Consider the following 27,013-nt stretch of genomic DNA (forward strand, 5'->3'; position numbering starts at 1 on the left):
TTGTTTACAAAGTTGAGAGCAGTTCAGCTTTTTCAACATAAATTGAAGTCTACCGTGGATTAAAGCTAGGTACTTATATTTCATTAAATTTCCAAATGAGATGATTAACAGATGCTTACAAGTAGGTCTTATCAAAATGCTGGGGCTGACACAGTATGCCCCATCAGGATACGATACATATTGCAATACTTGTGCTACAATTCAATATTTTCAATACGATACATTTTACAGAAGAAACCAATATCATTGAAGAAAAATTTAATAAAATGTCATCCTAGTTTAACCTTGAGTATTTAATTTTTACATGATGTATAAATGTATTTTGAAAAAAAAAAATCATTAACACTTTTTTTTCATAAAATCAGATAAATGTGTCAAACAATAGGGAAAAATGGGGTTTTGTGAAGACAATTTCCATGCATTATCAAATTTATACTTGTATAAATCTGAAAAGATGCTACTAAATTGTTGAAATAGTATCCCTTCCTCTTAGTCTGTGTGAATTTCAGACAGAAATCATCATTTTGGAAACCACCGCAGTGGCCAAGAGGTTAGAGCGTTCACCCTGCAAGTCGAGAAAATAAATAGTGACAGTTCCATCGCCAAATGCTTGGCATCAGGTGTGAATGTCATGGGTCCTCGGAGATGACCTTAAAAACGGAAGTCATGTGTCGCAGTAGGTGTGGCACGCTAAAGAACCCTCGCTGCTCAATGGCCATAAGCACCGAGCATAGGCCTAAATCTGAAGCCCTTCACCTGTCTTGGTGACGTCTCCATATGAATGAAAACGTTAAACAAGATACAATATATAACATAATTTTTGGAGAAAGTTTTTAAACATAGTTTTTACTGATTTTCAGGGGAAGTAACTCTTCCATGCCCAAATTATTTGAATTGTCCCCTTAACTACAATTTTACCAATTACACTGTACATGTATAAGGAAAATTCATTGGCAAATAACTTCAAGTTGCTGTCCTGCTTAACCTAAAGTCCATTGTTTGATACTCAGGTGACTGTTAAGGCTCATGGGCATCTTGCTGTGAGGAGAGTTTAGCATCAAAATCCTATTGAATAGCAAAGATGGTAGGCCTCAAGTTTCCAATTTTGATCCCATTCCCAGCAATATATTTGTTATACTATTATGCAAACTAAAATGTTTCCATACCCCCCCCCCCCCCAAAACATATTCTCAATTCTTTAAGGAAAGCATCATATTGGGGTAATGCCAAGGGGAAATTATGATGTAAATAAATATTATGATCAAACACAGTAATATATAAAATTTTATACTCCATCATTTCATTACATGTATTTGCACATATGAAACACCCCCCCCCCCCCCCAACAAAAAAAAAAACCCCACTGCCGCCTAATTTATAAATTTTCAAAAGTATCCTCAGGTTAAGTTTTTGTGTTCTTGGGGGGGAAAAAAGAGAACAATTGATGCACACTTTCAAACTTGTTTAATCTGACATCATTTATCAAACACAAACAAACTGCATGAAATCTGTACATAGCACCATTTTTGGCATTTTGAATACTTGAGAGTATAATGTGAAGAATCCAGAAGAACTTGTTAGATGGAAGTACTACTGAGATTCCTTTGTGTGGACATATAGCATATTATCTTTGGCAGGTTTTGCATTTTATGCTACTGTAACAATGTTTTTAAGTATCAATCTACATGCATTTAATGCTACAAATAAGACAACCTACTTATGCCATTAAATCACAATTCCATAAATTTTCAAGGTACCTAAAAAAAATAAATATCAAACTTGGATTATATTATTTAACCCCTATGTTTTGCTGTATACAGGTAAATTTTCAAGGTATCTCGACAAAATAAATATCTAACTTGGATTATATTATGTTTTGCTGTATATGGGAACATTTTCAAGATATCTAAACAAAATAAATAAATATTCAACTTGGATTATATTATTTAACCTCTACGTTTTACTGAATACATAGATTTTTTTCAAGGTATCTAAACAAAATAAGTACCTAACTTGGATTATATTATTTAACCTCTATGTCTTACTGAATACAGGGAAATTTCCACCAATTTCACCCGGTGGGCGAGTTGAAAAGTAGGTAAATTTTAATTTATCAATAGTTCTAAAGTTCCAAAGACAGCTTTGGGCAAAATTAGGATGAAATTGTTTCTCAATGTATTTATAGGTAAAAAAAATTAATGGGGTAAAAATTTCCCTGTATACATCATTTCTTTTTAATTTCAATAAAAATTTCTAATCTTTATACATGTAATTCATTCCAGTTATATTCTACATTTTATTCATAAAGTGTTCCCAGTAAGTTGCATTGTGTCTATAACTAAACTGAATGGATATTGTAACTATGACCAAGATTTGGCAAGACATTTAATATGGAAAAAACAAATTAGGATAAAAGATTTTATCCATGAGATGAAATGTGACTAAATCATCACAGTTTTGGTCAGAGCAATCATCATCAATGAGCATGTAAAAACAAATTCTAAAGGTTGTGTCAAGAGATTAAAGTTTAAAACAATGTTTAGTTGCTAGGGTTGCAAGGCCATTGCGAAAATCTTCTGCTTTAATAAAGGTCATATATGGAGATCCAAGTTTTTCATTGATGTCGAGTGGTTCTTCCTAACTCTCTTTGTCTAGCGGCTTGAGAGTTGTCCAGACATTTGACAAGATGTGCATGGTCCCTTGTGCAGGACAGTTTCTGATCATCTGCTTCTGGGCTTGTCAGCTTTGAATGTCATGGAAACAGGTGATTGCCTCCATCGTAACATTGGCTGCCTTCCTGTTGAGCATGACTCCAGTGTTTCAGACCTTTCACACTCAATAAGTGTTAGCATCTGCAATATACCAAATAAAGGTGTTATAATTTCATTACTATTAAATTGTAATAAACAATGATTCATTGCTGAAGGCTTTTTTTCTTATGATACATGCCAAATGGGTTAATAAAGTGATGTCACATACTTCAATCTTATTTCAGCATGATCGTTAAATCCCATTTAGAAGCTGTATGATGTGTTTTTTAATAAATGCTATTAATTCACTGACATAACATTTGTATATAAATAAAGGATTATAGCCATTTTCTGAATTTGGTGTATTAGACATGATTAGTAATAAAGATCTAGTATCATCACCACACATTTTGTCTGACATGCCATTCTTTAAGGTTATGAATATTCTATTTGTTTATGAATATACAAATTTTATGCTAACATAAGAATTGAGATATATGGAGATCATTTTTATTAGTAAAGAATGTGATTCACTCCAGCCAAAAGGTCTCGTTTGAACTTAATGTTGAACAGACATTAAATATATATTACCTATCATATAATTGTATACCGGCCTGCAGTATATGTGCAGACCACTACTTCCATTTTTATATAAGAAATGATGGATTGCAATAGTCCTTTGAGTTTATGAATTGGATTAGCCATGTCTTAAAACATTTTTAAGTCTAAACTGGATAATTTCTAGATTAATTTACTCGGAAGTTTATTAAACCACCTTTATTATATTTGTTAACTTCATATAGTTGGCAAATTTTCCTCTTGAAAGTTATTGACAGCATCACCAGTGGTAAGCTCAGATCTAGAAGCCACTTGACTCCATCATCTAAAACACTTGCTTTATTGATACCTAAACTGAATAATTTCATTCTACATGAATCAAACAGCACACAACGATTGGATTTACATAAAAGAACTAAGTCCAACAATAGTCATTTCTCACCAAGACCTTTAAACATTCTTTGATTTCTCTGAAATGCAGTCATTTCCATGTTCAAATGGTCAGAAACCAAAATTGAAATTCCTTGAAAATTGTCAAAATTTCAGTCATTCATTAAAGGCAAAGTATCATGGGTCACTTATGTCAATCTAAACTAGGTTTATGTAGTTGCAGCTTAAAGATGGATTCTTCTCATATTAAGTATACATTAATTCTTTTAAGAAACATGCACTCAGAAAAGGGTGTTATTGCTTGTCTTGTTTTTGAGTCAAGGTCATTTCAAAGTCACACTCTTTACACCAAAGAATATTGAAATTCCATTAGAGAAGAAAATTACATACATTATATACAGAATTGGGACCATAATGGATTCTTTGTGAACCTAGGTCTTTCTCGGATTGTTTTGTGAGAAACTTTTTGTCATGACAGAGTATCGAGGGTATTATGTTTAATCTGTAGTTGCAATAGATTTCAGTCAACATCATTCAAACTAAATGCACACACATTCAATATGCAGGTCACATTTTCAACAGATTTCACAATTTGTGACAGTATGAAGAGAGTTTCAAACTTAATGTAATGGAGAAATTCCATGGATACAAGATTGAAAATTAAATCAGCTGAACTGGTTTCAGATAAATGATAGCAAAAATGTTGACAATGTCTGTGTTAATTATTAATTGGAACTTTAATTGCCAGCATATCCAGTAAGCCAATACATGTAATAGGATGTTAGAAATAAAAATCAAAATATGCTCTAGTCTGAAAACCAAAAAGGTCATACCCCAGCAATATAAAAGAATTAAATTTCCAGCATCAAAGTAATTAATTACAACACTACATGTACAGAAATGTTTGCTATTTATGCCAAAACTTTCAATTACCAATCTCCGGATATTTTTCAATAGCTCCTTCATCTATCAAAAACATAATTATTTTCTGAAGCTGTTCTATTGCAGCATCTAAAATGATCAGATTTTCAACAAGTTTTATTGTTCTTCTCTTCATATTATATTATGTGATGAGTGAGTACTTTGAATAAAATTTCTTTCTTTTTTTCATCGGTGCAAATCAAATAATATTTTTCTTGGATATAGAATTTCTTCAAATTAATGAAAATTTGAAAGTTATTCATTGAATAATTCATGTGTTTGCATATTAGAGTCTAGAACTTAAAATGAATTTGGTATACTTACTTCGAAACTTTGAAAAATCTTCTTGGCCTTTGCAACCAGTTAGATTCGAAGAATCTGGATTTGGCTTTTTTCTTCTCCTCATTTGAGGTGTCAGAACCTGTAGATAGTGGTCTAGGGCTTTCCTCCTCTGTCTCACTCTTCTTTCTGAGTTTAACGTCTGCAAATTCTTTCTGTTGTTGTTGTTCTGCTTTCATGGTCAAACCGAGATCAAACGACAACATTGTTTGTTGACACAGCAGGCCTATTGTTCCCATTTTTACCTTTCCACTGCCCTTTTCTGTCAGTCTCTGGGGAAATATTATTTCCATTTGGGGTACGCCTGCTGGGACTATGGTTTTGTGAGATATGTGGCGTTTCCCAGAGGATGGACACGTAATGTCACTGTCAGAGAGGGCATGGATCTCCTCTATTTGACTGCTTCGGATTCCTTTTTCAGAGCTTGAGTCACATGTTGTGGTAGTGGCTGCCCGTTCTCTGTATCCATTGTTTGTATCTGAAGAATCCTCCTCAGCTACACTTAACAAAGGCATAGATGAGAAATTAATCACATGTTCACCGACAGCAGAATCAGCTTTTCTACTATCAAATGGATCATATTCTTCTGTTGTATTAGGAGAAGTTAATGTTGAAGTGGATGAAGATGAATCAAAGGAAATATGACAAAGATCATGACTTCTCTGTCTTAAACTTGTCACTAACACAGATTTGTATGGCTTTTGTTCAGTGTCAGAAATAGCCCTTTCAGGGGTATTTCTTCCACTGTCAAAGGCCTGAGCCAGTTTTTTCACACCCACACCATTAGTTAAATCTTTCAAGGGAGCTACACCAGTTCTAGACTGGCCTGGTCCACTGGGAGCTGAGAGCTTTCTCACAATTTGCTGGACAAATTCAGACTTTGCTCGTGGAGAATCTGCACGATGAATAGTGAGTGAGGTACCTGGCCTCACAGAAACATTGCTACTGCTACTTCCAGAATCAGGAGTTCCTTCACGAGATAAACGCTGTACTATTGTTTTTACATAACCATGATGAGCAAAATTTTCTTTGTCATAACTCAGCTGTCTCTCATCGAAATACTTTCTGGTTTCTTCACTTAAAGCATACTTTTGTAGAATTCTTGTCATATAAATTGACTGGCCTTGTCTATATCTCCTGCTTTCTTGCAGAAGTTCCTCAGCTGGTTTAATCCTGTGAACACTAGTTATATTTCTAACTCTTGGCCAATGAACACTTGATTCATAAGTTCTTCTACCTATCAAAGGACTAATTGTAACTGATGTTAGTTTGAAAGGTTTAGATGCAATGGCAGTATCGGAGCCAGTATCCATCACCCCAGTAAATGTATGTCTTTTGTTTTGGTTCAGCTGTTCCAGAGATCTTGCCTGTTCTTCACTGATGACAGGTATTCTTTGGTCCACAGGTTTCTCTTTAGATACATCAGCAGAAACAGAAGTGTAGTGGCCAGAATCAGACTGAGATGAGTCAGAAGTCACTGGAATGGTTTCACTTGGGGGCTGACTGGCCACAGAAGGCACTGAGGCACTTAGTATAGGGTCTTCCACCTCATGCCTCTCCACATTCACCAAACTTCTGTCTGCTGTCTTCTTCCACTCAGGTATCAACAGTTCTGGAAACTTCATTTCAGTAACATCTGATCCTGAACATGACTCACTTATTTCACTGACTTGACCAACCGTGACTTTGGAGGCTTCAATGGATTTCCCTCTTTGGCTTCTGGGTACACTGAGTTCTTGCTGTGAAATATCTCTAGGCATGCTTACATTGGCTTTAGGCAACTTAATGGTGAGAGATATTTCCACTCCTTTGTCAGTGTGGATGATCTGTCTTTGACTCTGATTGGCTGGTACAACAACAGTGGATTGATACTTCTCTGGTTTCATTTCTTGTTCTTTGCTGGGGTCTTCTGAACACGATGGTTTTCTTGGCATGGCATGAACAGCTTGTGATACATGAATGACTGATGAACCTTTGGTGTCGGTATGACGGGTGACCATGGGAGATGCATCATCTGTTCTCATGCTGTCATCTTTGCTTGTATCTGCAATGTTTAAGATTGCAAAGGTTGAAATACAAGAATTATTATCTTAATTCAGAGTATCTCCTTTACTTCACACCTACTAATACAAAGACAGTCTTTATCTTAACCTGTATTGTGTGCTACTGTACTTTTATCATTTCAAGCACACAACAGTTACAACAGTTGATTAATGCAGGCTTCTGATACAGTCGTAAAAAAACCACTCTAAACTCCTTTATTGACTATTGCATTATAACTCAGTGTCATTGTGTGACTTCTGTATCAGAGTATGAGTTGTTGGATATGACTTTATCTAGTACATGATACACATTCAAGCATTACATCAAAATCATGCTGTATCAAATAGATTGACTCCTTCAGAGACAGCAACATTTACCTGAAGTGCTTGGTTCTGAGGCCTCCTGCAGCTCATCAGCCCCATTCACAACTGACTTGTTGGCAAAGTTTTTGGTGAATCTTTTGTATGGTGGAACAGACTCAGCTTCTTTGCCTTCCACCTGGAAGTCAAGTAAAAACCTATATGTATTCAGAAAAGTCACCTATATTTGGAATTTTAAAGATATTTGAATGCTGTTTAACTGGAATATGATTTTCAACTATGGTAGTCCTTAAACTGAAAACAGAAAATATGTTGATCAAGGGTTAAAGGTGGAGAACACCCAATGGACCACTTCCACCATCTAACATTGTAAGAGAGACAATTCAGTTAGCGGTGATAAATCTACAACACATACTACAGACAGGGCACAACATCGAACTTACACCAAGTTAAACCGTGTTGTTTTATCCTAGTTTGCAGCAAAACAAAAAAATAGGAAAATTATGAAAAGATATTAGAATGCTCACACTTTAATTGCCACATTGTTTGGTTTTTTTTAATCTAATTTTCAACTTGTATCCTTTAATTCAAATCAATTTGTGAAAATCATACTTTTATAAACAATAACAACTAATTTATCTTTACTTTAAGAAAAAATTAAATAAATGCTGATCTGCTTAATATTTGTTACACAAATGTCTGAATATGGAGATGAAAGGAATCATTTGCAGTATTTCCAGTGTTTGTAATCTTTTAGTTTCTAAAATTTGACAGATATCAATGACACACTTCCTCTGAACATTGGACATGAATCATTGTTGTTTTGATAATCTTTTAATGTTAAATAAATTAACTACTGGTATAAATGCACTGCTAGCTTAATTAAAACAATTTCTAACTGCATTTTTTCACAATTATTGCTTTAACATTCTTAGAAAGGCAATAAATAGACTGAATTTTGTGCTCTTAATAAATCCACAACACGCACCACACGTCCCTCCATTCCGCCATATGTGTTCCATCGCTTCAGTCCAGGATTCTTTTTGGCCACTTGTTTGTATCTCAGCAGCTCTGTTTCACGGCGGGTGATATCAGCCTGTAGCAGCAGATTATTGGCTTCTTGTAGCAGCAGCTGCCTCTTCATAGACATGATCTCCTTGTTGCGCTCAATCTGACTTAGTCTCAGGTTGCTCAACTAAAACATGGAGCCACAGAATTATGTATAAAAGTTACTATAATTGTAAGTAAGATAAAATTCAGATCTTCTTTCGCATCAGAGTTATTAAAGTATGGACATAATACACAGTTTAATAGCTCAGTAATTTTATCTTTCATTTTCACATAAAAAATTTTGATGAATATTAAGTTATAGAGCACACACTTGTATAAATACAATTTGTTGCATAATTATTCAGAATCATTTCTATAAGTTTTAAGTGGCCACAAGTTGACCAACCAATGGAATTGACAGTATCAGTCAAAGTGCATTGTTATTGTTACAGATTCAGTCCACTCTGGTAATTCTTTGACATTCAAAGATGACTTCAAGATAGGCGATATATACATTTTGTAAAATCAAGGGAGACCACTACTTTAATCATACTTAAACAATTCAAAATCACAGCAAAAATGCAATGGATCAGATCAGTGATAGAACCTGGAGCCCCTGAATTTCCTGTCTGATTGCCACAATTGCATATCACTCAAATATCTTAATTTTCCCCTGAAGACAAGTCAGCAGGTATTTTTACATGTCAGTTCCAGATCCTGGGCAGATTGCAGCACTGTTACAACGGCACTTTGAAAAATTATGCACTTTGGAAATTTTTCTTAAAGTGTGTTTAATTTGGGACCAAGTCAACGCACTTTGAAAAAAATACTTTATTTTTCAAAGTGTGTTGATATCCACCATATCAATGCACTTTGCAAAAAGCAAATTTTGCACAGCTTGGTCGATTTTTTTGAAGCTTTCAAAAATGATAGATAATTATTGGAACTTTAATATTTGATGATGATGTCACTTCTGGGTCTGAGATTTAGACATTTTGGGGATTTGGGTAATTATAAGGGCCTGGCTCTGCAAGAGCCTTACAATGATTAGACTGTCCATCCCTCTGAACTGAAACCATCCCTCTGACCGTCCATCCGATCTCATTTCTCTTGAACATGACCAAGTCTAGTCAGAGCTTAAATAATATTTCCTACAGACTGCCCATGGGTAGAGGGTGTACAGTGACCTTGGTCCAGTTCCCTAGGTCAAAGGTCACTGTCAATAAACCTATCTGTGTAAGATCTTTGTCTGGAGCACATTTTCTCTACCCTTGGCTCAGTCGGACTCAAACTTCACCCATAGAGTAAGGTGGAGGGTGTGCAGTGGCCATGAACCCATTTTCTAGATCAAGAGTAAAAGGCGAACTAACTTCCTGTGTAAAATCCTTGTCTGGAGCATATTTCTCTCCCCTTGACTTTACCAGGCTCAAACTACACCCATAAACCTTTGCTGACTACAGAATGGTCCTCTCCAAAAAAAATATTTTAGAACAACCTTGCATGTATTTTGCTAAAATGGGATCCTTTGAGATAGTCACCATTTCGAGTTTGACCTCTGATGATGCTCTCTAGATGCTAGTGTAGCGATTATGCTAGCGGATCTAAAATCAAATTTTAATTAAATTGGGGGTGGGACTTGTCTACATGCAATCAATTTGAATAATTTACCAGTAAAAAATCATAAAGACTGGCATGTATCTTTGGCTTTCCCTTTCCCATTTCCGACAACAGTTGATCGATTCCTCTCATTTTGAGAGAGAAATACAACAACCTGTCAGGTGCTCTATCAACTGAGTCTCCTGTCAGGTGCTCTATCAACTGAGTCTCCTGTCAGGTGTTCTACCAACTGAGTCCCCTATCAGGTGCTCTACAAACTGAGTCGCCTGTCAGGTGCTCTACCAACTGAGTTCCCTATCAGGTGCTCTACAAACTGAGTCTCCTGTCAGGTATTCTATCAACTGAGTCCCCTATCAGGTGCTGTATCAACTGAGTCTCCTGTCAGGTGCTCTATCAACTGAGTCCCCTATCAGGTGCTCTACCAACTGTCCTATCAGGTCCCGAGCAATCAAACCAGTCTGACCGTACCCTTTACAGTGGTACCCATACAACTGTAATGAGTATGTATAATAAAAGAGGTCACTCAATTTCCCTACATCCTTACATATAGAAGAGATATATCATCACCTTAACTTTTCTAATTATAGTGCATATTGTATGATATTTAAAAAACCAATCAAGGTTCATTCGCATGATTTCCCGTTGGCCCTGAGTTCATTCACCCTCTTTGCTTAAATGCTTTAGTATATTCCATGTATGTAAATGGCGAAACTGATGATATTTTATCATCATGATACTTAATTGGATTAATTTGTGCCTTGATTGTTATTGAAGTATGTAACAGTTGCAAATGAGCTAGATGCATGTATTGTAAAAATTTATTTGTTTAATTGCCACTTGTTATTAAATCATAAAGTACGATGTTGCAAGAATATGCAATAAATAAAACAGAAGTAATTCTATGAACCATTCATTTTTAAAAAAAAAAATAGAATTATTTATTTTTCTCCAAGGTGTGAAATAAATGAATAAATAAACTTACACTTCCCTGAGACTTAATTCAGCTGTTGACCATTGTCAATCTTCAGGTTGAATGATAACATGCAACTACAAATTCAGCTGTGTTTTCCAAACAGTAATACACCAATTACATTGTTCATTATCATATGCCTCTGAAAAGACCTACATCAAAGCTACACATCCAGCATAGCAATTATACCGTTCATTTCAAATGATGAAACACTGGGCTCTTACACACAAAAATACAAACTAACCTACATTATATATTGTCAATAATTAAAATAATATTTTTAAAATAAAAAATTTGATTTCCATAATTTGCTTATCATACAATTTTATCATTTTTCTTGATTTGAATAAACCCTTATTGTAATATTTGTGTGTGTGTGGGGGGGGGGGGGGGGGGGGGGGGGATTTATTGGGGTGAATATACATTGTATACAAGTCATAGGGCAAATGAACTTTAAAATAAGGCAAACAGGTAGAAGAATGAACCTGATACCAGAAGATGTGAAACGTATGAATGAAATTGAGAACTACCATTCCTGAAAGAAATGATTGGTGAACAATTATGAATGTGAAATTCCATGTTATCTGGTTTATTCTTTGATGAATATAGCATTAAATGAAGCACCATCACAGCATACGATACTCCTTACAGGAAGTGTTCCCAGAATTGTCCTAGCTACCAACGTTAACCCTGACACCAGTTCTATCATTTCTGCACTACAGGAGAAGGATTCCTACACTGCAATCTGTATTAAGTAGTTAATAAAAAACCTAACCAATTTATGTCAGCCAGAGATAAGGATAAATTTTACTAAAATACTAACAAAAGACTGATGGAGATTTAAATTGAGTAAAGTGTATATAATGTCACAATATCTGCCCCAAATCAAACAGCAAGACAACTTTGGTATACAAAAGCTGTTAAAACTGAAATACTCAAAATGGTATATAAATTCAATGTATTGAAAGTGATATCCATTTTGAGTTTATTTATCAATACTACACTAAAAATGTTGTGCATTCTTGAAATTCTTAATGTTCTTGCACATGTTTGAAAAATCTATTAATAAAGTATTTATAACTGTCTTCTTCATAACTACAATTTTTGTTTTCCATGTAGGGTCATTGTGACCTAGTTTTATCTATGTAGGTCATGATGTCCAAATACATAAGGAACTTTACATCTACATGTAATGTATGTAATACAGACAAGTATGTAAGCCATGTCATTAACGCTACCACATATGAATCAAGTAACAAGATATGATGATTCTATACTACACAGTATTCAGGTCTGACAGGGTTTTACTGTATTCTTCACTGAGGTCAATATGACCTAGATTTAGGTTGTGACACACCTTTCATCTTTAACCTTAGCCATTCACTGACAAGATTTGATGATCTAAGCTTCATAGTATCCAAGTTACGAGCCAAACAGGGTTTTGAAAATTCATCTATATTTGAAAATACATGCATCATTCTCAACTGAGGTCATGTGGACCTGCTTTTAGGTCATGACACACTTTCACCCTGAGACACATCATCTGACAAATTCTGATGATTCTTGGCCCCAAACTGTCCAAGCTTTCAGCTGGACATGGAAAAGCTATGAGACAGACAGACAGACACCTTTGCCATACCATTATACAGCCTGTCATAAACAAGTGGTATTAAAACATATGCTGTATACAGCATCAAACATAAATTGTTTAAACTTAATACACAAATATCTTGACATGTCATGAAACCTGTACTGAACAAAACAATTAGGTAACCACTGCAGCTGATTTGTGGACTTCACACACACACAAACTCGTATTTTCAATTCAAACTATTGTAAACTCAACCCAAACACTGTAAAAACTATAATTAGCCAGTTTCTATAAGCCACTTTCAGGCATTTGCTGTCTTCCACTCAATATGCATTTAAGCATCTGCAGCCATGTAAAACATCAGTGGGCAGAGGAAGCTGGATCTGTCAAGCCTAAGTATATATAAAGGGCCACACAAATCATGCTCTACCTGCACCTGTAACTGCATTGCCTGGCTGTACAGTTTCTCAAAGCTGTGCAGAGCAGAAGATTTCTGGTAGACTTCTTCTGCAAGTAAAAAAATATGATTCCATCAATGGAAAGTAATTCTTGATCTGTGCATAGGGTTGGAAATGTCTTGTAAACATTTTTCTTTATTGAGAATGGTATAGTATGTAGTGTTCATTAGGGCAATCCCACAATACCTGACTGTGAAGCTTGGATCAACATTTGTCTCATCTTCTCCAATAGGTCCATCAACCGCGAATTGACATTCTCTTCTCCCTCAATAGACTGCCACTTACATACCTATCAGATTATATTGATAATTTTCAACGTGTCAGAAAACAATCTTACTGTATTGATAATAAAGCTCTGTGATGAATTAAGAAAATAATGTAATATCGAATTGCTGTTTTGATAAGGTAAATTCTAGGGATGTCAATTTTACTCCGATAGCCTAGTCGAATACTCAGAGGCTTTAGTTAAGTGACAGTTGAGTACTCGGTAAAAGAAAATGGACCAACAGGGTACAAGCTTGTATCTAAGTCATCTGTCACACCTCAGCGCACATGGATAGCCGAGTTCATGAGATGCAAGGCTGCCAAAAATGACTGGTTATCTGGATAGCCATTTAAAAATTTGTTCAATTGAATTAACGACAGCTAGAACAATATGTGATACAATATTACAACAGACATCAGACAGACAGGCTTGGGTTTATCTTTATTCAAGTATGCTAGCATGAAAAGTACAGAAATTCATTTGAATTTATGTTTATGAATTCTTATTTTATTTAGTCCCGTGAGGATCCGGGTTAGAATAGGTCCTCAGTACCCCTTGCTTGTGGTAGAAGGCTACTAAATGGGGTGGTCCTTCGGATGAGACCACAAAAACTGAGGTCCCATGTCACAGCAGGTGTGGCACGATAAAGATGCCTCCCTGCTCAAAGGCCATAAGTGCTGAGCATAGGCTGAAATTTTGCAGCCCTTCACTGGCAGTGGTGACGTCTCCATATGAGTGAAATATTCTCGAGAGGGATGTTAAACAATATTCAATCAATCAATCTTATTTCATTGATAATGAAATGTTGTACAAGCAACAATCAAAATCCACTTAGGCATAAAAAGAAACAAGCAAACATTTTTATAAGGTCTTTCCAATGTATGTACAATGTACGATTTAATAAAATGATATTGTCAACAATATTAGATGAGAGCCTATTTCTAAGTTTTGTCACCAATTGTCCAGCTGATGAAAATATTCCCTCTGAAGGCACCGAGGTGGCCCCTGCACGGACAAAAATTTATGGGCCAAGAATGCAAGGAAAGAAAAGCGGTTTTCATTCGTAGACCACCATATAAGTGGATCACCATCGGGGTATGATTTTTTGTAGAGGTTAAGTTTTAATTCACAGTTGTGAACTTTCTCCCTCTTTTTGAGAGATATAGCTGTATATGCAAGTTCAGTTTCACACACTGTATATTTCACCACTTGCACATCATGAGATCTTTTACAGTATGTCCGAACAGTGAATTTTGGAGGCATGTTTACAGACCACCATCCAAATGATTTATTTGAACGTGAAGGAATTAAAACCGATTTGACTTTACCTTTACGTGATTCTTACTCAAAAAAACACTAAAGGGTTTATAATTTATGAACATTACTAAAAAGCTATTTTCAATGAGTTCTTGGCTATGAAAAATTTAGTCAATGATCAGTATGACCGAGCGATAGTCGAGTACTCATCGACATCCCTTTTAAAGTCGGTATACAACTTTCCATTGAAGGAGATGCTATAAACCAGTTGAACAACAAATAGCCTCAGCTTACAACCAGAGATAGACATACCGCAGCACTTTCTAGTGTCACTGCAAGGTTTTCACCAAAGTTTTTGAGTTCCTGGATCTTTGTCTCTAGCTCAGTCAGCTGGTTAGACATGGAAAGGGGGGAGACGGGGGGAACAGCACTCCCACCTGCAAGGCATTCTTTATATTGTTCTGTTGGGCAAAAACAGGTTAGTGTGTTAGTCTATGTTATATAGGTGAGCTATATACCCTGTCTATACATACATGTCTTCTAGATATATGTGCATGGTTATATATAAAGGATTCATTAGTATTATTGTTGATATATATACCCTAGTAGTAAGATATACAAGGAATAAGTATACATAGTAAGATATACAAGGAATAAGTATACATAGTAAGATATACATGGAATAAGTATATATAGTAAGATATACATGGAATAAGTATACATAGTAAGATATACATGGAATAAATATACATAGTAAGATATACAAGGAATAAGTATACATAGTAAGATATACAAGGAATAAGTATACATAGTAAGATATACAAGGAATAAGTATACATAGTAAGATATACAAGGAATAAGTATACATAGTAAGATATACAAGGAATAAGTATACATAGTAAGATATACATGGAATAAGTATACATAGTAAGATATACAAGGAATAAGTATACATAGTAAGATATACAAGGAATAAGTATACATAGTAAGATATACATGGAATAAATATACATAGTAAGATATACAAGGAATAAGTATACATAGTAAGATATACATGGAATAAGTATACATAGTAAGATATACATGGAATAAATATACATAGTAAGATATACAAGGAATAAGTATACATAGTAAGATATACAAGGAATAAGTATACATAGTAAGATATACAAGGAATAAGTATACATAGTAAGATATACAAGGAATAAGTATACATAGTAAGATATACATGGAATAAGTATACATAGTAAGATATACAAGGAATAAGTATATATAGTAAGATATACAAGGAATAAGTATATACATATACAACAAAAGAAGAAACATTTCTATAGTACAGTGTAGTATGTTTATATATGTATATACATGTATATGATAAATATCTGAAATTATGTAGTACCTAAGGGAAATATATTGTGAATGTATTTACATTTCATTAAACATACTTTCAAAATCTACAAACACGTTTCACAGGCACACTCAAAATCTGATAAATGACATTTAAAACTTGGTATAAATGCCATCTGTAATATGTCCTATATTGTAGAACTTAAGGACATAGGATACCTCCAAAAGCTTTGTTATAGATCTTTAAAAAGCTATTTGCAAATGTTTTGATATTGCTAAAAACCCATATTTACTAAAAAAAAAAATTCCTACAAAACCAACCTTATTTTTGCATTATTTACAATTTCAATGGAAAACATTACCTAAAATTGAAATCCTTCAAAAATGTCTTTTCATTGGTGCATTTCATGTATCATTGATCGATTTACATTATTGTTTGATCAAATAGTAGAAAATCCCCTGCAAACATAGTCCAATCCTATTTCAATTGATACATCCAAAATATTTGATATCCTTATAATAATGACCTTAAGAATGTTCACAATTTTAATGCTGGTTTTGATGTGATTTGGTACAACATAGGGCATCATCATTGCTGCACCTCATCAGAAGTTGCTATTTCACTAACGTAAAAATCTTCAAGTGTTATTTGAAAATATTTCAATTATTTAGCTTATGAAAGGTTTTACAAAATGGCCTTATTTAAATGGCTTTGATTTCCCTTTTCTGAATATAAATAAAACTCACTGCAATTTCAGATCTATGATAATGGCATATAATTTATAAAGTAGTTTGTATGTACGGCATCACAAAGTACAACATCCATTTTAATTATCAAATTTTCATTCAAAATAGGCCAAAAGACAAGATATTTTGGAAAATTTTAACTATCATGTTTTCATTAATAAAACTGGTATAAAATTTTGGGTACTGAGATATATGCATTTTTTTATACACCTGTCACCAGTATGTAAATGTTCAGTGATATTAAATCTTAACCATCAGCCTTATTCACCATTAGTAGCAAACTATATATTGACCTAGTATTAATGGAGGAAGAGGCATTCATAGGTAATACTATCATTTCAGAGATTAAATATGTATAGTTATAAAAAAAAAAAAAAAAAAAAAAACACCAAAAAACCCTGAGTTAGCTGCAGAACTGTAGCTCTCTTCACCATCTCTGGTCTATCCTACAGTTCTGCAGCTAGAGTTAAGGACATAGAAACTTGTCTATGTTAGAAAGGTCTGAAACCAAAACATTGATTTGATTTGGACAAGATCAGATTACAGGATGTACTTTTACCATAGTATTTAAAGTTTTAAGCCACAGCATAGAAGAGAGAAACATTCAGATTAGGCAAGTTATACCATACTATTAGTCTATATGTTGATGTATGTTGACTACAGAGATCCAGTGCAATTTGTAAGATACTGTGCAACATTCAATCATAGCTAGGTTCTAACACAGACTAATTCATAATACTTAGTATTGACTTTCAAATGATTTTTTTGTTCTGAATATTGATTTTTTTTTTATTCTATTAAATATTTTTGAGAATACTTGTCATCTCTGTGAGTGTATACCTAGTTCTTTGGAATGTTGTATCCTAGCTTTGTTCAGTTTCTCGTTTAGATCTCGGACCTCCTCCTGCAGATTGGCATATTCCATTTCCTTTTCCTGCAGCTCTTCCAACAAACGAGCATTAGCTTTCTCCAAACTAATACATCAAATGATAAATCTTTTTAAATCAACAGTAATGATTAAATGTATTTCAAAGTACATATTCAGCCTCAGGACGCATTGTCATAGACAATGTATGCTCAGGAGTAGAGTATTTTTAAAGACACAATGCAATTTCTGTTTATGAGCCATAAAGCCCCTCCCTGGGCTGGAACCACTGACCCAGGGGTTAAGAATTTCACATTTTGGTAGAGGCCAAGTGTTTATTATAGCTATGCACCCAGTTTCTGTGCCAGACTTAATGCATTTTCACTATGAGATCTCCTTCTCTTGGACTTAAACCGTTAGTCATGAATTTCACAACTATGGTAGACAATGGTAGAGGGCCCCATGCTAGTGATCACTGCACTTTTAATAAGGGCATTTTCACTCTATAATCCTTATAGACCCTGCTCTAGAGCCTGAAACCCTAACCTATGGGTCATAAATGTCATGATTTTGACAAAGGCCTCTAAGTTAAATATTTATAACTATTCACCTACTTTTATTTCCTAGAAGTTCGAAGATAGAAAAAAATTGAAACATTTAATGCATTTTCACTATATGATCTCTATAGTCCTGCCCTAGGACCATAAACTGAGAATAGACTTCAGTCAAAATTTTGTTTATACTTATACCTTATGATTTATCTAGCACAGATGTTTAAAACAACTGCTTGTTTATAGATAAAATCAATGTAAATATATACCGAAAGTTTTATATTTTTATGAAAATTATTTCAAAAGTTAGTTGGTCATGTGGCCTGAACAAGGGACCATGAATTTCCAGGCTTCCATTCTCAGTATAACTATGTCCCGTGTTTTTATGCCAATTCTGCCGGAGAGTAATGAGGAAGATTTTTAAAGATAGTACTACTTGTATATTTAGAAGTTTCAGCCCTACTCCTTGAAATCCAAAAGGACAGGGACTATGGAATTCAGTTTTTCCCCATCCAAAAACATGTTTGACAGAAAATTTTTGATAAAATTGGCTTTGTAGTGTCTAAGAAGAAGTCAAAAATGTTCAAAAATTAAATGATGGGTCACAGACAACAGACAGGCATGGATAACAATAGGTCACCTAAAAATTGTCTGTTTAGCGTCAATTTGTTTGACTTGGTATCATGCAACAATTAACATATAAACCTCTCTTAACCTAAATGACATCCATTTTCAATTTACCCATACAATATTTGGTGACCCATAAACATTACTTCAAACATGTTCTCTCCTCTTAAATTTCTGCCATTAATATTAGTGTTATGAAATGATGTCAGTAATTTTAATGTTGTGAAGTATGTGGCCTTGTTACATGACAGAATACACAAATTGCTCATTACTCTGTGTAGGATCAAGCTTGTATTACTGGGTCACTGGTGACACATGCTGGATGAATGGTCTGTAATAAAAGCTTCAGAGAAATTTCATCTCTGTCACCAGTAAATACCTGTGTCACCAGTAACCATGCCCATGTTTATGATTGTCCATCAAACTGTTGATTTACAGAACACTGAACTACAACCTGGCATGAGGAGAGTCTTAATAATGCGTGACACAAAAATTATAGAAGTACCTTGATATGTTAGACTCTGTCATGCTCTCCATGGTAATAGAGGTATCATCTCCGAAACTATCCAAAGATGACCGTGACCTTGCACCTGGTGACACTTCATCTGGAGAATCTGAACAAGGCATCAGGGTCAAAGGTGGTGGCTTTTGACCTTTGGAAAGCTTTCTAACTGGGGTTTGATGTTGCTCTTCTGCTGTAAAAGTCTCCTTCTTAGATGAGCTGTCAGGACTAGGGCTCTGTCCAAGACTTTTTTGCTGTGTTTCAAGATAAGTTGCCATAGAAACTGATCCTGGTCCTTTTCTTAATTCCCACTGATGTAACTTTTTAGCAAAATCTGAAGTTACTTTGTATTCAGCTAAAGGACTGAGCACTGGATTTTTGAATTTGGATTCCATATCTGATTGACTGAGACGTCCTTTCATCTTCTCAATCCTAGCTTCACGTTCCAATGCTTTCAGTCTCTCTTTTTCTAGCCTCATTTTCTCTTTCTCCAACTTCTGTTGTTCTTTTTCCACCCTCTGTAGCTCTCGTTCTCTCTGACGTTCCAGTTTCCCTTTCCCCTCTTTCATTTTCCTGCTCTTTTGTCGATCTTCTTTCCGTGAGATGGACTTTCCTCCACTGTTTTTTCGGATAAGTCCAGGACTTCCCTCCCGGGTCTTATACTTTTGTTTCTCCCACTCCTCCATTTTCCGTGTGAAGCTGTCGGTAAGCCTTTTCTGAATTTCTTCGATGTTGATAAGCTGAGACTGGGCCTCCAGTGGAGTAAGAGTTTCTGGTGATCCCTCTCTGGAGTCCCTAATGACTGACTTATCATGATCATCGCTAGAGTCTTCAGTCAAAAACAAATGTTTTAATAATCACAATTTAATAATGATGTTTACATATATGTATAATTTTGAAATATAATATAAAAGGAATTTCAAATGAGGTATTGAAGGAACTGAGATGTTTTACCATCCTTTTCTATAATCATCTCAATATTCTGAAAACTTACATTTGATGCTTTTTGTCCTTTCCCATTCATCCATTTTCTTCTGAAATTCTGGAGATACTGCCATTTGTTCAGGAATCATAGATTCACTAGTTTCACCATCTGCCAACAACAGAACAATGCTGCAAAGTTACATCTCAGTTCAACAATTCATATTTCAGTAATTCCCCATAGCTAATATCGTTACAGAGGCACCTAAAATCCAGTCAGAAATTGGAATTTGTTTGGGTAAACTATGATAATTAGAAATCAAGCCATAAATTTCCTGGAACAGCAAGGTCTAGAGGGAAAATCAGCATTTTATTTATTGTGTTTTTCATTGTCTTAAAGTAAACAATCTAAGTAAACATACTAGAAATATCAGCTTCCCAATACTAAATTACCAATGAAGATTTGGTAATACTAAATCACCGATGCAGACTTGGTCAAACTAATGAATTTGGCAATCCCACCTCTCTGTGATGCTGAAAATCTCTTTGTCGTCTGCAAGTCATTCCACTCCTTCATTTTCTTAGAAAATTCATCTGACATTCCACCTACAATGTTGCAAATACATTTCATGTGTGTATGTACAGGTGTCCATCTAATACCAATTCATAGTGCATGAGAACGATTTTGATAAAATATATCAAACAGTTTCTTTGAATACCTTTTAAAGCAGTAAATCTTATTGTAGAAATTATGCAGTTGTGAGTACTTGGCTGTGTCAAACTGAAAGCAATAATCATTCTATCACCACCCCTCCCACCTGGCACCACCCCTCACACAAAAACTGTAATTCTGACAGGATGATATAACTCTTCCTTTCAGTTTTGCTACAACTGAACAATTTTACTTTAAGAAACTAAATCAGGCCAAAATAAAATATATGTGTGTTTCCGGTTCCCTAACCCTACTTACTTTTTTGCTGCCAACCCTAAACAATTTTATTGACAATATATATATAAATAAAATAAAAATCTGCAATTTTCAAACTTGAATTTTTTTCTTTTCATGTTCAAATTTCTCTGATTTATATTTTGACTACTATTGATCTTCAAGATGTTTGAAAAGTAATTGTAATGTATATAGATATGTATATGCAAAGTGTACCAAAAACTATTAGATTTCAAATAAAATGTTTTACCATAACCTACCCTACCTAATTTTTAGTGGAGTGATATAGAAAACACATATATTTTATTTTGGCCTCATAATGATTTCAGCAAACTGAAAAATTCTGAATTTATAGCCTCAGAGGCTATCCCTATTTTCTAAAGCATGCATATACTCTCTTACAATGCTTAGTGCATTTCTTTGTGTATTTTATGAGGGCTCTGCAAACAGAGGCATCCATATGTATTGAGGGCATTTTGTAATGTCAAACTTGAACCATCATTCCAAACACAAATTCATATTGAATTCACCCAGATTCTCATGATAGCAATGTATTTTATGTTATATGTACAAGCAAAATTATGGTATTTATTCCGTCTATGTATATGATTTATGAGAACTGTTATCAATTAATCTTAGGTGAGAACCTTGTGAGTTATTAGAACACGTGTTCAAACCTTTTGTATTTTATATATGCAATAAAATATGTTCAAATCAACCATCATCCCTTACCCTCTCCCCACTCCCTTTCCTCCTGCCCCAAACACGTACACAATCATGCTCTTGTAATTTCACTCCAACTCCATTGTTAGAGCCACAGAAAAGTGTTGATTTTTCAAATTTCAATTAATTTTTTATTAAAACTACAATTTCTTTGATTATGATATAATGAACCATTAAAAATTTACCTTTACAAGGATTGTAACAGAGTTTCCGAAAAAATCCAAACATGGTGCAAGCACTGATTTGAAATACCAATGGTACTTGCCCACATCCAAAAAAAAAAGAAATGATTCTCTGATAGCCGAAGAAACTAGCGGCTTTTATCGACTACAGATCTGTATTTTTCTCTAAATTTGGTCATTATTCTGCAACAGTTCACAACTGTGTGGGCAATTATCTATGATATAGAAATCTTCTGCAAGCCATGCTCTAATGTTTTGTAATCATCCTGTTGAAATTTCAACCATTTGGTATGGATTTTTCTCCCAGTACATGTATATTGCCATAATAATAACATTTTTACAGTATTTCTATTTCCTTGGCAGTTCATGCAAAGAGTCTTTTTTGCATAACTGGCAAGAAATAAGGGAAAATTGTAATCCAAGTTAATTTCTTTTAAATCATGATTATAAAGTGCCTGGTTATATATTATTGAGATTTTGATTACAATTAAATTATTGAACTTCCCTCTTTAGCTATATCATGGCCCCCACAGATTGATCGCAGTGTCATCACATGTGGCTCTCTGCCAATAACTACCATAGTGAGATCAATAAAGTCTTAAGAGTAAACAAAATTAATTGCTTCTTCAGAATTTTGGGATCTCATTATACTGACAAGAGACCTGTGATTCTGTATTCTGAATCTTACATCAGGAACACCAGATTTTTGTGAAAAAATCATGTTGGAATAAATAAATAATTGTACTGATATATTATAATACTGAAGTTTCATATATCACTATAATGCAAACTGGTAATTGCCAAAATTTTACAGTCTGAGTGAGTGATTTGTTGCTGTAAGTGGGTGGTGTGAAATTTTGAACAGGAATATACATGTATTGGGAAATCCCAATTTCTGTGGTGGTTCTCATGTAAAAACAATTATGATATTGACAGAATTTGGGCAAAGGGGGAATGGGGGATGTTCTTAATTTTGAAAAAAAAGGAATTTCATTTGGATATGACCCTTTCTTCATCCTTTACCAAGAGTTTTTTAGTAATAGATCTCAGTATACATGACGAAACTTACCCATTAATGCTGAGACATCAATAGTACCATGACTTGTCGATGCCCTGGAGGGTGGGGACTCAGCCATATCCAATGTTCTCTGTCTTGGCACTGATGGTGAGGTTTTTGGTGTTGACCTTCCAATAGGACCATCATCATCTTCTAAATCCATCTCTGAACCTTCCTCTCCTAAATGTCTCTGTTTTTTTATCAACTGTTTCTTTATACTGTCTTTGCGTACATGGAAGATTTTCCCAACTTTTCCTAGTGGTGTTTTATGTTGTTTTTTGATGATTTTGGGAGAGTCCACAACATCTTTGATGTCAGAATTATCATGAGTAGACTGAACTTTGTAACTTGAAGTTCTCCTTAGAGGAGTGAAATCTTCCTCATCATCATCTGTGGTATCTTCTTCTCGGTCACTGTGGTCCATCAAAGATGGACTTGATTTTCTGCGTGTGATAGGGACTTGAAGGTAATCTGAATCATCTTTGCCCTCACTGGATTTAAGGATTATAACTTCTTTTTCGCTCTGATCAGATGTTAATGTTGAAAATTCATCTTCATGTTTTTTAATCCACTCTGGAGGCCCCATCCAGATATCAGATGTCAGATCCTCCTCTTGTTTTTGTCTTGGCTCCTCTTTGGTGAAAGGTGGGGGACTTATGGGTTCTCCAAATGAAGTGGATTTTCGTTGTGCCTCAGTGCCATCCGCTTCCAAGCCACTACCTACCCCACTGTCAACAGACCTTCCATCAACAGCTGAAGTAGGCACTGTCAGTTCTTTGCTATTTGGCCTGCCTTGCTGTGATTTTCTACTGCCTTTAACACTGATACCATATTGCTCTGGTGCTTTCTGTCTAGTGATTACTTTGATTATTTTGGACCAGTTTGAGGTCTTTGTCTTGCGTTTGGTTGTTGGAGACTTTGCAGCCTTAGTGCTGCTGCGACTACTTCTCCTGCCCTTGTTTGTGGACAAGCTTAAGATTTTCTCTGAGATTTCATCCTCCCCCGATTGTTCCATGATATCAGAGGGAATGTCAATGGAACCAGTAGAAAAGCTTCTTTTGCTGAGAGGGACTGCCTTAGGTCTCTTTATACTGCTTTCTGATTGCACTTCCATGCTTTCCAAACTTTGAGCATCTTCGGCACTGGGAATTCTTTGCCTTGTTTTGCCCCTACCTAAACTTTTTGACTTGGATTTTGGCTTTGGAAGTGAATTAGCTCCTTGTGTTAAGTATCCAATTTCTGATTCAACAGCACTTTTGATCTGTAGAAGGTGTTTAGTACTTTCCAAGTACTCACACTTTTTCTTTAGTTTGAGGTTTTCATCTCTTAATGTTGAGAGCTGTTCCATTAGTTTGACTAGATTATCAAGATGATCCAGACCAATGCTTTGTCTTACTGGACTTGGACTTGGAGATCGTTTGTGTTTTTGAAAATGGGGAACTAGAGCTTGTGACTGCTGCTGTTGTTGTTCTTGTATGTTCTTTCCATGTTCTTCAAAGAATTCGAGCACTTGAGCATGTGGTAATTCTTCATGCTGGAAAGACACTCCTGCAGGTTTTATTTCCATTTTCACTTGTTTACTGGATGATGTTGTCATAGTTGATGACATCTCCATGACAGATGTAGTATTTTGGTTGCCATTGGGACCAGCTAAGCTTGGCACTTGGACCATACTCTGTGTTCCCAGTGGACCGACTTCCATACCCACAATTCCTTCTCTTTCCCGTTGTCTGCCCTCGCAGGAAGATGAGGTAGTGATAATGCATGGCAGCGGTTGATCTGAGGGCAGATAGGTCATTTTGATCTCTTGTCGAGCTAATTGAACAGGGGGAATAACTTGGCGTTCCTCCTGCTGCACCTTGACATACAATTTCTCATGATTCTTGTCATCTGGCGGTCCCCGTGCTGCCATTTAGGGACAGCCTAATGCGACTACATTGGACCTGAAAGAAAAATCATAAATCTGAAATAAGATAAATAATTTGATCCATTATCTGTTGAGTGTAACAGTACCTTAGAAAACAGTGTCAATACAAATGGAGAAAATCAGAGATGACTTCCCTGCTTACAATTCATGAATGAAGGGATATGAAGGGATGGTTAAGTCACTGTATACAATGCCAAGTGACGTACAACATCCTTCAGACCACCAAGGAAGACCATTCTATATCAGTTATTGTAACTCATTTACTTTGATGCATATTGCTGCAATTTCCTCGATACAAATGTACTATATGCACTTTTAGACATTCAAAAAATACCAAATGAACTGAAAACAACTTCGCAAATGAAGATAGCATTTTCAAATCAATGTACTGTTATCATTCAAATTTCTTCCATTAATCAACCAGAGACCATCCTCAACCTGGTGTGAAGAAAATTGAAACATATGAGGAGAGTCTATAATGGTAACTTTTTTAACTTAACAAAACAACAATGAAACATGAGGCAATCAGGTGTAAAGGAACCTGGCCTTGTTTCTTGTGAATCATGCACAACTCATTCATAAAAAGAACCTGATTATCTTACAAAACTTTCCTTCAGTTCAAAGGTTATTGTTCAATATACCTTCATCAAGGCAAATCCTTAATGTTTAAATCTGGAGGTTCCCAAACATGACAGTGACAGATTCTAATACACAAACCTATCAAGTGAAGTCTGATGATTATTAAGATTGTATATAATTAGATTAAGTTGATACAACACAGCACTGATCAGATGCTTGGATTATATATGAGGCATACAATATGGAGATCTTGGCTCTAGTTAGTATCCAGATAACAGAAAACACACCTGCAATGTGTACATACAACATACTCTTAATTAGTAGTCTTTTCCCCTTAGGGAAAAACCATGGCAAAAGGCTGAGGTGATGGGTTCATCACCTCCCACTAGGACAGGCCACTTTATAGCAAAAAAGGTAAATCACACAGTTAATCTGCTCATCTGATTCACAAACCTCAGGGTGCCATTACAGTGCAGTCAGGAGTTAAGAGATGAAAAGAAGAGAAGGTGTATGTATCCAAAGATTTCTGTTAAGTGGTTTCATGACCTATCTTAAATTATTTCATCACTGTACTCTTTCTATATATCATGTGATCAATAATTGATATTTACTGTAAATTCCTTTATATAATTACAACATGGAAATTTGATTGAAGTTGTGGTTCAGTGTCAATTTGCATCAATATGAAATCACATTGAGATCCAGTTTTCATTGTATGCAGATCAAAATTGGCTCATAATGTCATTTTGGTTCTTGAAGTATGTTTTGAGTATGCAAATTTGAAAATAAAGTGATTTGTTTACAATTTGTTGACAGTGCTAGGCATGCATGGTTTCTGATATATGCTACTCTCCCCACAAAACCATAGCCTATTTGCTAGTTTAGGAGTTTGTGAGGATCTAGGATTTCGTGAGGATTTAGGAGTTAGCAAGGATCTAGGAATTTGTGAGGATCTATGAGTTTGTGAGGAGAGTAACATGTCAGAAATCCTCGGCTAGAGATGATATTTCCGTAATGAATGAAAGCATAAACCAACACACTTTATGTTCACTTTTATTATCATCATACCAAAAGTAATGACTTTGATTATCAATATCTTCATTTCCAAAATCATTGGTTAATATTAAGAATGGTTATCCATATATCCCTTTTACTAAAGACAATCAACAAAGAATATACTATATGCAACAACAACATTAATAGTTTGTTGGTACATTTTCCGAAGAAATGTGAGTTTTGGAAGCCAGATGACTATGAGCTGTTTCTGCTGCTCAGACATGTTTTGGAAGCCTTGGAAGATATCTTTGATGTATTTACAGAATTCTGCATGTCTGAGTGAGTGCAACTTATCCAAATATTCAAGGTCAAGTGTTGCAGAAGTCCTATCCAGCATTGATTAAAAGAAAGCAATCAAAGAAGCCGCAATATTTCACAACTAATTAAAACATTCTTTCCTCCTGTTCAGTGCATCACCAGTCTCTTACATGATGCACACAAATCAAGACCTGAT

At 35.0% G+C, this 27,013-nt stretch overlaps 1 protein-coding gene across 16 annotated transcripts in view; it reads right to left on the reverse strand.

The window, feature by feature from the left end:
• Nucleotides 1-1,447: 1,447 nt before the first annotated feature.
• LOC125670788 (uncharacterized) overlaps nucleotides 1,448-27,013 on the reverse strand; it is a 56,987-nt gene continuing 31,421 nt past the window's right edge. For 9 of the 16 annotated variants that reach the window (XM_056162898.1, XM_048906164.2, XM_048906168.2 and 6 more), the window contains 13 exons: nucleotides 23,010-24,940; nucleotides 20,612-20,695; nucleotides 20,163-20,261; nucleotides 19,172-19,997; nucleotides 17,464-17,597; nucleotides 14,842-14,990; nucleotides 13,194-13,296; nucleotides 12,980-13,056; nucleotides 8,310-8,516; nucleotides 7,379-7,499; nucleotides 4,944-7,002; nucleotides 4,632-4,709; nucleotides 1,448-2,852 (listed from right to left, as the gene is read on the reverse strand). In XM_056162898.1, coding sequence (XP_056018873.1) covers nucleotides 4,661-4,709; nucleotides 4,944-7,002; nucleotides 7,379-7,499; nucleotides 8,310-8,516; nucleotides 12,980-13,056; nucleotides 13,194-13,296; nucleotides 14,842-14,990; nucleotides 17,464-17,597; nucleotides 19,172-19,997; nucleotides 20,163-20,261; nucleotides 20,612-20,695; nucleotides 23,010-24,909 — 5,808 coding nt within the window. In that variant the 5' untranslated portion in view covers nucleotides 24,910-24,940 and the 3' untranslated portion in view covers nucleotides 1,448-2,852; nucleotides 4,632-4,660. The remainder of the gene's footprint in view (nucleotides 2,853-4,631; nucleotides 4,710-4,943; nucleotides 7,003-7,378; nucleotides 7,500-8,309; nucleotides 8,517-12,979; nucleotides 13,057-13,193; nucleotides 13,297-14,841; nucleotides 14,991-17,463; nucleotides 17,598-19,171; nucleotides 19,998-20,162; nucleotides 20,262-20,611; nucleotides 20,696-23,009; nucleotides 24,941-27,013) is intronic. The other 7 variants (XM_056162901.1, XM_048906171.2, XM_048906170.2 and 4 more) reach the window with 7 other exon arrangements.

This window comes from Ostrea edulis, chromosome 4 (assembly GCF_947568905.1).
Source record: "Ostrea edulis chromosome 4, xbOstEdul1.1, whole genome shotgun sequence".
NCBI classification, from domain to species: Eukaryota; Metazoa; Mollusca; class Bivalvia; order Ostreida; family Ostreidae; genus Ostrea; species Ostrea edulis.